A 12,311-nucleotide genomic window follows, 5' to 3' on the forward strand; every position below is an offset into this window, starting at 1 on the left:
GATTTCCAAGAAATCAGTGCTTTTAAAATGACTTCTTTTAAAAAATTAGATACTGGAAAAATGTTCTCATAAAGCAAATCCTGGGGTAAAAATCTTATAGAATTCGGATGGAAGTAAAAAGTAGCCTTTCAATTCCTTTTGGTTTATTTTGTAAAAGACACACTTCTATCAGTTTTGCTCTCTGCTTGATGACAAAGTAAATGACAGCTACTCAGAATGAATGGTCTGTGGGATGGAGGAACAGAAAATATCATGTTAGTGTGCTCTGATTTGCCTCATGGCAGGCTTTTATGGTGTGACAAAAATATTGCCTGCCCTCATCTCCTGTAGAGATTAAGTTAATCAGCCCAGGCTCAGTCTTGCTCCCTTGTAAGGACAGGCAAGAGAGACTTTGACAGGATTCCATGGTTGTGGCAATGGTCCAGACAGCCCTGGCTCTCTTTCCTTTTGGGTTAAGATTTGTTTTCTCCCGTGTTCTAAATCCAAAAGAAAATCATGCCTTTGGAGTCTCCTGTATCCTGTTTGGGTGTTGGGGGGTTGGTTTTCTCAGGTTCTAGAGTGCTATGGAGGAAGAATGGTATTGGGGAGGAGTTGACTTATTTTTGTGTTGTAGCTGGACAAGTTGGTAAAAGAGTTGCTTTTGCAGTTCTTTCTTAGTATTTTAGTAGTTTTCATCCTTATAATCGCAATATATGAGCTTGGTGAAAATACCCAGTGTTGTAGAAGTTGAATACCCCTGTTTTATGAAGTTCTGCTCTCTGTGTCTCATGCTTTAGGAAGTGTATTAGGAATGCATGTGTCATGCTTGACCAATGGAAATGTTGGGAAAAAACTTCTTTCTTGGTGTATGGAGTCAGTGGCTTTAGTTTTCCTCAAACTTTAGTCTCAAAGCTTGAAAAGGCACAAAGAAAAACTTAGGTGCATGTCCCTAACAATCTTGTAAGCGTGATAAATCACATCATCTTTGGACTTCCTTGAAATTAAAAATGTTGGATCCTCTAATGGATTTCTAACATTTCCTCTCCTCCTCTAGTGTTGAAATACTGTACTTGAAAATCCCAGATGAACTGGCTTACATTGTTGCAGTATTACATATGGTAAAATCCTTACTGATTATGATGAGACAGACGCACAGATTGTAGAAAGCCACCCTCAAGTTTTCATGGACAGCTTTGGTTCTGTTCTGTCATTTCAGTATTGGAATGTGGAGCCATGATTTCATGTAAATTTTTGATTTTATAGTTACACCTTTCTTTTTTCACATGCAGTCCAAAGCATTCAGGATTTTAGTCATGATTCTACTATGGTGTCAGAAAGGGTAAAAAGAGTACTTAGAGATTTGGTTTAAATCAGAGAACTGTAGAATGGTTTTTGGTTAGAAGGGACCTTAAAGATCATCTAGTTCCAACCACCTTGCTATGGACAGCCACTATCCACTAGACTAGGTTGCTCAAAGCCCTGTCCAGCTTGGCTTGAAGACTTTTGGGAATGGGACATCCACAATTTCTCTGAAAGCATCTGTTGGGGGAGTATTTTTCGACCTGAAAGTATTCACTGTTAGTGACTTGAATATACACTGAAACATCCAGTATTCATTAAAATGGTGTAACTAGTGGCATTGTCTGTATATGCTACCCTTTTTTCTTCAGGTGGGTTTTGAAAGAGAGCTTGTCTCTTCACACTTAAAAAAAAATTGCTTGAGGGTAATGGGTAAAACATGTTTTTTAAAATTTATAAATTTAATTAATTGGGTTCTGGACTCTGGAAACAATCGGTTAGCAGAACTGTTTTGGTTCTACATTAACAGTGAAAATTTCCCAAAAATGTGGAAAACTTCCTGTTTTGTTCCTGTTAGTTACAAAATCCTATTAAGTCTGACGAATCTAAGTGGTTGGAAATAGAAGTGACTTGTCTATAGCTAAAATAATTCTCATGGAATTTTTATAACCTTTTTTAAAAATAGCATCACTTGAAAGTCATTTTTGTGGGTATATTCATCATGGAAAAAAGAACAAATATGAAAATCTTTGGGTTTATGCATACAGACATCTTTTTTATTGAAAGTGAAGTTTTTCTTTTAATCAATGCACAAAAAAGTCTATGGGCTTCACTAGGGCTTGCGATACAGAACTGCCTAATGATGCACAAATTCTTAAATAGTGTTAAGTTCTTGTTTAGTTGCATATTTCAAATATCTGCTTGACGTGTGATTGCTTGTGCTGGAATGTTTATTGCAGAAATGTAGCGAGAGCTCTGACAGGAGATTGTGCAATCAAAGAAGCTTCTCAGAGTTGATTCCTTGCTTCAGTTGTGCTCAACTTCCCATATTTTTTGTTTTGCAGATTGGTTAGCATGTGACACTAAGGAAAGACATTGCTTTACAAGTCACTAATTCAGTTTCTGCAGAGTTTTTTTAGCGTAATTCTTTCATAATCTTCATTTCTGGACTTCTCTCATGTAATTGTAGAAGTGTTTTGACTTGCAGAGTTTTAGGGAAGAATTTCCCTTTTAGTGGTGGGGAAGGGGAGATTTTGTGCAATGTTTCCAGACTGCTAGAAAAATTATGATGTTCCCACTCTTTCTTGAAAAATTATTAAATTAATTGTCTGTGCTCTGTTAAAAAAATTAAGTACTTTTGTTCTCAGCATCTGTTTCCAGTCCCCAGATTATTTTTCTGTGGGGTGGATTTTATTACTACCAGAGGACTTTTTTTCCTTGATGTACCTTTTTAGAGTCTTTTTTAAAGCATAATTATTGAGCTAATATGATCTCCAAGACCAAATTGTCAAAGCTAAAGAGAGAACTTCCCTTTTTATTGTTGCATAGTTTATTGTTCATGTCTGTAGTTAGCACTTAGTTATGTTTGCAGCAAACATAATCCAGGTCAGGTGACAGCAGGTTCAGTGTGGCTGATAAGGTATTGTTGCTATACAGAAAAATTAGCATCCTTTCCAGTGACTTATTATATTGCATACTTTGATGGTAATATTTTTTGTTTGGTTTTTTTTTTTCATAGCAGAGGTATCACTTTTCAGGTAAAAGCATGATGGGAGGGCTAGAAGCAGCAATTTAAGCTGCTGATGGGAGAACTTACACTAATTTTAGTGTAATGTAAAGCTAAGAGATCTAAAGTTGCTTTACATATTTGACAGCTTTTAGAAGAGCTAAAGCAATTTTCTTGATGTTGCTTTCAATAACTTCTATGAACGTGTTGCTGTCTTGTTATTTCACATCTTGCCCAAGTGACTAAACCTTACTTTCTGAAGTCAAGTTTCATGGATACCTGCCTGGAAAAAATATGGGAGGCAGACAGCAATTTCCTAGGCAACAGATGTAGAGGGGGTTCTGTTTCCTTTGGTAAATACCACTATTTCCTAATGGAGTTGTGCAGTTTCTCTTCTTTTGTTGAAGTCTTTACTTGACTCCTTGCCGGTTGCTGCAAAAGAAGCCTTAGACTTTTGAGCTGGGACTGGACCAGTTTGTCTTCATTCTTTCCTATCTCTGATCTGTCTTTATACATTTTGTTGAAGGGAAGTTATGTACCAGCATTTGCATCCATAGTGTTAATTTTTATCCACGTTACTTTTGCTTTCTAATGAGCGTTTCTTAGAGTGTTGGCTCCCATTGATCTAAATTGGTAGTTTTGAGTGTTTGTGTTTCAAATGAAAAGGTTGGGAGTCCCAAATCAGAACAGGAGATCTCTCTGCTGCCTGTGGAAGAATCTGCCCTCACAGGATAACCAAGAAAGCTGTGGGGACCTCAAAGAGTGTTTGCTGATATTATTTACAAGTGATGTTTGGTTTAAAAAAAAATGAAGTAGTTATCTTATATCTTAGTTGAGGGAACAGGTCTTGCCTTATATTTTTGGTTAGCAGCATCACTTTGAGAAGTGGAAAGGATGTGAGGTCACTTTTTTCCACGGCGAGGTATTTCTGTGGATAGTGTGTCAGGTTGTCTGCTCATCTCCAGTTGCAGTTGTTACAGTAGCTGGGAACTCTAGACCTGTGAGGCATTTCCTAATGCCAAGTGCTGCAGTGGCTGTGGAATGCTGCTTCCATGGTGATAAACATCAGTCACTGCTCCTGACCAGGACTCCTTCTTCTTCTAACACTATTTAAATATATATGTTTTAGGTGTACTTGTGTTAATCACATTTAGTACAGTTTTCTTGAAAAGGGCCATTTTAACAAGCTGTACTTAGGCTTTATTTAATTCTAGTGTTAGTCAAACGTGGTTTAATAAATCATTTAAACCTAAAGTAGGCTATCTATTTTCTTATTTTCTACACATTAAAATATAAAGAATCTCTGTACCCTTCCAGATAGTTCTACAATGGTGTTAGTCTTTTTATGTAAAGTACTGTTTTCATGGTAGAATGTGCCACATTTGATATAGAAGCTTTGAAGTTTGGAAAACTTGTCCACAGAGCATATTAACCAATGCAAGTGAACCTTTTTTAAGGAAATGAAGCTGCAAAGATCCAGTGGTCTCACTTGCTGTGAAATGAATCAGTATAATTTGACTTAATGGCAATCAGGTTTTACTCCCATTTCACATCTTCCTGAACTGTTTTCAAATTATATGGTACCTGTTTTCTGCGTAGATGTTACTCAATACATTCTTGGTCCTGTATTGGTCTATGTTCTTCATCATCCTTGAAGACACTGCTCTCTCATCTGATAGTTGTTCCTAAAGATGCAATACTAATTAATACTGGAATTAATTCTGATGAGAAATTGCAATAATAAAGCAGTAATGTAATAAATTCAAGTTTGGATGTAAAGACTATTGACCACAAGAAATTATGTTATTGTGGTAAAATTAATGTTGTAATATAGTGTTAGAATTTGGAGTGGAAAGAAACACCCACTGAAATACATTTTCTGGAATGCATCTTCAAACAATTTCAGTTTTCCATAATTTAGCCACAAAATAGCCTCACCAATAGATGTCATTCAGAACAGATGTAGTGATTGACAATTTCTCCATCTGGTCAGTGGACAGAGAGGAGCTCTGGTGTGAAGGATCTATGACTTAGCCTCTGTTTTAGTGGAAGACTGAGGTGTGCAGTGGGTGTTGGCAGTACTCCTGTGTGCTTACTGTATATTGGTTGATTTCACAGATGTACACTACATTTTGTTTTAGTTTATTTTTGGAGATGCTTCAGGTGGTAAGATCCATTGCTGGAGTGATGAAACAGCAGCACCCAGAAATGCATGTGAAAAAAAAATTATTACTTGTATGTGTATCTGTCTGTAGACTTGCACCTGAGGTTTCCTAAAGTGCTAATATGGATATAAAAAAAATGGAAAGGTCTTTTGGCTCTGGTGTTAGTTTCAATGGATATTTTGATGTATGTGTTTGTGTATATCAGTATAATTTGAGATATCAGTATAATTTGAGCTATCTGGATTGATTTATAATCTGGTGAGTCATGTAGGAAATGCATATTCCAGGAATTTGTCAGTGCAAGTATTGAACAGCTACTGTTTGAGCAGAAGGCAAGTACATGTACTTATACATGGGAGCACACAGAATGTGGGTGAAGTTTGCAGCTACACTTGAAATAACCCTTTAAAATGGTCAAAATGAAAGCAATAATCCATACTGCTTTCAATAATGCTGCCTTGAAGTTTCAAGATCTCTTTATTCAGTTGTTAAATCTTCACTGAGTCAAACTCTTTGCTCTTTGTTGAGTTAACACCCCAGCCCCCCAATATTTCTGTTTGAAAGGCTATCTGTTTAAGCAAATTTGCAGTAACTCCTAGGAGTATTGCAGGATACTAGGGAGCAAGGAGCTCTGTAGAGTTCTGTCGTGCTGGGTGATGAATCAAGGGCTTTTTACCAGGCTCACATGTCAGTTTGTGTACTTTGCCTGCTCTAACAATTTAATGAAAATTCTTAAGTGAAGTGCCTTAACTCTGTCTACATTTTCTTGTCCACTTTAAAGATGAAGTGTTAAATTGCAGTTTTCTCTTATTTGGACAGCAAAATTAATGGCTATGATTAACTTAAAACTTAATGGGATCTTTTGTGTATTTGATTAGAGATTGCCAGTAGTGCTACATTTATCTTAGTTGACCAGAGAATTATGTGTGACAGGATGTTATTGTGAATTATGATGAACACGTGCAAAAACAAGGTGAGTCGGGTTTGTTGATTTGATAGTGAGGGGGGGAGATCATAGTGCTATAGGGATAGGAAAATGGCTACAATACAGGGAACCAAAATATGGATAGTTAAGTCGCAGATTTTAAGAGTTACTTTTGTCTCTTGGAAAAAGGAAAAGTGGCAAAGAGTTTAAACTTGGGTAACTGCCAGTCTGTCCAAGAAATGCAAATTTTCTATGCTGGTAATACTCATTAGGTATTTTTTTAGTGCTTTGAATGCTAAATAAATAGTAAAGTAATTAAGTGTCTCAATAACAAAGTTTCAACTGAATTTTGTGTATTTTTGACTTGTGCTAGATGATACTGCATCATAATGAAATGTGTATAAATAAAATTTCAAAATATAGAAATGCTATAATTGTACCCTGATAATGTCGGTCATTTATTGCATTTTCTACTTCATATCACTTATGAATCATGAGATATGTTTTGCTAAATTGGAATTGGTTGATAGTGCATATTTTCAAATATCCCTATAAAATTATATTAATATTAATTCATGCATTTGAATGAAACCAGCATTACATAATTGTAGTGAGTTTTGAAATTAGGGAATGTAGTTGCAGAGTGAAGAACTCTAGTATAGTCATAGTGGCACTGGCAGTTTGATGCGTTAAAACTTTGGAAGTAGGTATAGATCAAAATTTGGGAAAAATTCAGTTAATGTGGGACTGCTTAGGACAAACGGAAGAAAGCCAGTCAATTGCAGATGAATCTAATGAAAAGAAGTTAGCATAACAACCTGAGAAATTCAGCTTTTAGAGATTGTGTAGTTAATATATGTGATATTGGTAAGTTTTGTGTTACAGCATTCTGTATTTTTAGAACAAGTGAAGGGAAAGTATTGACAAAGGCAGTTGGGCTTGGCTACTTGTATGAATGGATGAATAGATGGAAAGCTGGTGAGCAGTGTATTCAAAACAGATTGGTAATGAAGTTTAACCAGGTGTGTGGTATTTCAAAGTCATAAGGGATATAAAATGGTGAATAATGATCAATTTATGATGGTAGAGCAGTAAAAATTAAAGATCTAGCAAGTCAAAGAAGAAATTAATAATTTGTGCATGGCTGATTAAAAGTGGTAGGTAAAATTTGTCTTTGAATGTTGATTGAGTGCATGGGAGAAAAACCTCTCATCTTTACTTATGTTGAACTAGCTTTGATTTCTAATGCCTAGTTTTGTGAAAGAATCAATCTAATACACAGTGACTATAAAAACTAAGCAGATATTTCAGTGAAGAGCTGGAAATATAATGAAGCACAGAACAGGAACTGTTGTAATGCATTGTGTACTTAGGGTGTGCTCACAACTTAAATACAACATGCAGTTTCTCCCTATGTGCCCCTGCTCCAGTTAAAAAGTACATGGTGGAAGTAACAAATCATCAGAGGGTGCTGATGGAGGGAATTGAAATAACTTTCATCCAAGGATAATTGGAAGAGAGTTGGCCAGTGGTGAAATACTTCAAGTGTGTAAAGCTGTGTCTTGGGGGAGGTGGGTAAAGAGTCATTGTCCCTTCTTTGGCTGAAGAGTGGTAAGCTTGAGATGAGGTACGCTTTTGTATAGCCTGTAGGTGGTGAAATTCATATCTGTGCAATGCTGTAAGAGCAAGAAACTAAAACAGAGAAAACATTTAGACAAAAATCACCAAAAAAATGTTGTCTAGAAAATGTTCATCATAGTTAGCTGTGACAGTGCCATTTCTGGCTCACACATACAGCTGAGCAGTGCTTGCTCGTATCCTCTTTCCTGGACACTCCTACTATCACCTCCAGAGCCAGTCTATGCATCTAGACTGACCTTTGGTTTTATTCCATATAACTATGCCTTTTAAACTTTTAATTACGGTGTATTAATGAACAAAATTCAACCAACAGAGTATGTTGAACTGTTGGTTTCATAAGGAAGAACTCTGCATTTTGTAATGACTCCCTAGTGTGCCCTCTTTAAAATTTAAGGATGATATGAGGTCTTCTAAACAGATAATGAAACTATTGAATGAATGTGATATAGAAAAGGCTGTATCAGATCATGAAACTGACTGAAGAACATTAGAAAAGAAGTTTTTTCCCTGTTCTTTTTTAATCACCTCTGAAATACTATTACCATGTAAGTGGAGGTATAGATCAATTTATCTTAGTAATCTAATTTAACTGTTACAAGGAAAATGTCTGTGTAGGTCTGAAGGCTTAACAGGAAAATTGCTCTGTAATGACAAAATAGGTAGAACTTAGTGTTAGCTGAAAATACCTCTAAGCCACAATATATGTTTCCAAGAAATATGGAATGAGCTGTATTTAAAGATACATACATGGCACCCATCCAAGTGGAGGAAAAATCCATCATAAAATTGAGGCTGTCTTGTTTAATACGGTGCATGGTTGCCTGTTATAATGACATCTTGTCATCCTTCAAGAGGAGAAGAGCATGGCTGCTGTAGGTCTTGATGGAAAGGTGATGCCCCTTCCTTTCTGTCTTGCCAGAAAAGTCAGATGACATATTGAAAGCTTGACCAAGATGCAGTGAAGAAAGTTGAGAGATGAGCTATCTCAGCAGCCACTGGCAGTAATGATCATGTCCATTTGGACTTAACCCTTTCCCTGCAAGGCATTATTTCTACAACTCCATAGTGTGTTCCCATCTCTCTGACCCGCTCCACTTTGAACCAGACTCACTCTGAGCTTGTGTACTCCTCCCTGTTTGTCCTCTAGTGATACCATTTAAAAATAGCTGTGCTTCTGTGCTTCCCTTTGTGCTGGGACAGCTTGTAGTGTTTGCAAGTTCTTCTGCTTTAGCTAATGTAACTAAGGCTGTTTCATATTTTTTGTTATACACTAGGTATCCCAAGTATTTTACTTCCATTAATTATGATTCCAAAAATTGCTTCAAGCTTAGTCTTATATTTGCAGTCTGACACTAAAATAATACCAAGGTCTTTTTTTCTTCAGAAACTTACTTCAGTTCAAGAAAAGAATTGTTTTGAGAGTTAAGGATTTGCAAGTCTCTTTAATTACAGAATATCACCCATCCTTACCTTTTTTTAATGGGAGTTTTGAACCAGTTTATTCTCTGGATACTGTAATGAAAGGGAGCTGATTCTTGAAGAGCCTTTTAAATAAGCAATTCTTGGCATGTAGCTTCCTTAGATATTGTTTGCATGATCATGAAATATGATTTCAAATGAATGGAAGATCAAGAGCTTAAATCTGTATTTCAGAGTTGTTAAGTATTTTAATTGATAGAGTTCATATATAAGAACTGGAAGGTTAAGAACAGAACAGGAAACTTTGTATATGGTGAATTCTGAATTAAACAGTATTGAAATTTGCTTTTGCATGTTAAAACTGAATTTGTATACTTTTCCCCATATTTAAATTAAAACTTTTAAAAATAACACAACAAAATACCTAACATGCCTGAGACACCAAGGAAACCATGAAGTTTTCTGTACTTTATGCTTCTTTAGCATGGGCTTATATTTTAGTATTTTGAAAGAAAAAGTATGATACAAAAGTAAGATTAATGTTATTAATTTAAACATATTGCCATTTTTCATATATTTCTTGTATTTGGTGTTTAAAACCTCTCTTTCTGTAAAGTAAGACTGAATTTTGCCTTTTGAAGCAAGCCCTGAATTGAAACAGATAATTGCACAACCCCAGAGCCAACCAGGATTTGATAATTTTGTGCTTCTGCTTGGCATGGGGAAGTTTTGTGTTAGCTGTGGACCTGGACAAATCAATTGACTCTACAGGTTGGAAGGCTTCACAGCAGATTGAACCCCAGATTTCGATAGTTCATTGCCATCTCTAATTTGCTTTTAAAAATCACTGGATGGGACCCAGCAGCTTCTTAGCTGGTGTTTTCCTACTGCTTCACACAGCATGGAGATAAAGGCACAGAAGCTGCTGGTGGACTTTGTACTGCTGTGCAAGCAGTTATCATGGTTCACCCTTAAATTTATTCAACAGAACCAGAGAATTTAAGTTTTTTCCTGGATTTCCTGGATATTTACCATGTGTCATTGGAAGAGGTGTCTTTTAGTAGTTTGCAAAGTATTTCTCACCAAATTAGTTACCCTACCTTCATAGTTTTATTTCTGTAACTGCCTTGAGTCTAAATTGTTGTTGGCCTCTTACTTTGTTATTTCTAGTACTGACTGGTTTAATGTTGTTTCCTTGCAATTTGTTTTCTTTTTTCATCATCAGTGTCAGTCCAAAAAGATGATCCTTTAGTGCACAAGATGCAAAACTGCCTTTATTTTAGAGAAGTGAAATACTGCAATGCTTTTCTTGATTTGTGTTATTTTCATTTTAGCATTTCTTAGTTCAAAATGAGCCACTGCAGGCAAAGGTAGCTAAAAAACGGAATATTTTTATGAAATTGACAATTTTAATAATATCCAGCCTTTAAAGTAATTCTGATTATCCTCGCAGGTACCCGTGTTCAAATTCTAGCGTGATTTTACTGCTTACCCTTATTATATCTGAAGTAAATAATTTCTGTCTCACATACTTTAAAACTGAGGACTGCAAGCCAGGAAATAATTTGATTTTGATAGCACTTGGGATTTTTTATAGTTAAAAGTCAGTTGTGAAGACTGAGGTGAAATATAGGTTTGAATTTGAAGTGAAAGATCAAAGACTAATATTTCAGTCTAAATCAAATGTGTTCTCCACTATATATTCCTGGAAAATAAGCTTTCAGAAAGCTTGTGCTCTACCTTTTGTTCATGCATAGTTACTTGATATACTTAGCAAAGACTTATGGATCAGTTTTCAATCGTGAAAAAAAGGATAGGAAAATCCTTTTAAAAGCTGAAAGCAATCAAATTAGGTCTAGTCAGATCTGAACTGATCAGATCAAAGATATGTCTGGTCTAATATCTCACTCCAAGCAGGTTAAAAATAGGTAACATGAACACCTAGCTATGAATGGACAATTACATCTCTTGCATACTTTGGTAGCATTCATCAATTTGTATTTTAGGACCTTTCTCTCTGTTTTTGCAGTTGTCACTTACCCTTACCTGAGGGAGAGAGGACTCCCTACTGCACTTTGATTCTTTGTTACATAATTCCTAGAATCCTTGATCATTTTCAAGTCAAAGCCATATCTGTGGTTTTCAGCCAAAAAAACTGGGTTTAGTTTTTCTCCAAGAAGATGCAACCCATTGAGGAGTTATTAATACCTAGTGACAAACTTAGACTTAAACTGTAAGTCCCAAAGTTCACAGCACTTAACAAGCCCTTAAAACTATCTCCTTCTTTGTTGTGTTTGGGTTTCCTGATGGTGTTTGGTTTGCTTTTGTTTATAGGGATGTATGCTGTGGTAGTAGTGCCAGATGGGCTTGTGGCTGTTTGTTTCTAGACTTAAATAGGAGTGTATAAAGCCAACATCTTGTTCATGAGAATTCACACTGAATTCAGTGGATAAAATGCAGGGGTTTGATTTTGTGAATTAAATTACCATCTTTGTTCTATTTGCCAGTTGCCATTTCATGTTCAAGTGCCTACTGTGTGATGCATTGTGACTTTTTAATATTACTGAACTTCATTAGAACTGCTATTCTTTTTTGTATTTGGAAAAAGTAATTATTTTCATGTAAGTATGGAGCTAATTAAGGTAATCATACATAGAAGCATATGGAATTAAATTTTGATGAGTCCCATGGAAGTGAAGGAGTAACAGCTGCTTCACATAACTGCTAACAGTCATTAAATAAATGTGAATGATTTCATTTGCATGGAAGATTGATAGGGACAACTGTTTTTTTTTTACTTGGCTCTTTAGTTAGCAGCATGTGTAATTATTTTTTCAAATACTTAATTTTGCTTGTTGTTTTGTTTGTTTTTTTTTTTTCAGGATGGATTAGATGCTTTGGTATATGACTTGGATTTTCCTGCCTTAAGAAAAAACAAGAACATTGATAACTTCTTAAACAGGTGTAAGTATTTAATGTTTAATTTACTAAATAACAGAAGTCTGTAATATCAAAAAGAAAACACCTGTTCTAGCTGTTTGAAAGGCAGCTAGGGGTTTGGAGTGCACTGAGTTTTTGGGTGCAAGAGTCTTATTTATTTATTTCCCACTGAGCAGTGACAGCTGCCTATGCAAATCTCATCCCCAGCAATTGAATG

At 35.7% G+C, this 12,311-nt stretch overlaps 1 protein-coding gene across 8 annotated transcripts in view; it reads left to right on the top strand.

Annotated features, from left to right (window-relative positions):
- The window catches only part of ROCK1 (Rho associated coiled-coil containing protein kinase 1), an 83,577-nt gene that overhangs the window by 19,841 nt on the left and 51,425 nt on the right, over positions 1-12,311 (top strand). For all 8 annotated transcript variants that reach the window (XR_008483609.1, XR_008483610.1, XM_054284664.1 and 5 more), the window contains exon 2: positions 12,037-12,118. Coding sequence is in view for 6 of the 8 variants with exons in the window: in XM_054284664.1 (XP_054140639.1) it covers positions 12,037-12,118 (82 nt within the window). In the remaining 2 variants the exon portion in view is untranslated. The remainder of the gene's footprint in view (positions 1-12,036; positions 12,119-12,311) is intronic.

Source organism: Melozone crissalis, unplaced genomic scaffold (genome assembly GCF_028551555.1).
Source record: "Melozone crissalis strain CALT ecotype California unplaced genomic scaffold, PUWL_Pcris_2 ptg000042l_1, whole genome shotgun sequence".
In the NCBI taxonomy this organism is placed as follows: domain Eukaryota; kingdom Metazoa; phylum Chordata; class Aves; order Passeriformes; family Passerellidae; genus Melozone; species Melozone crissalis.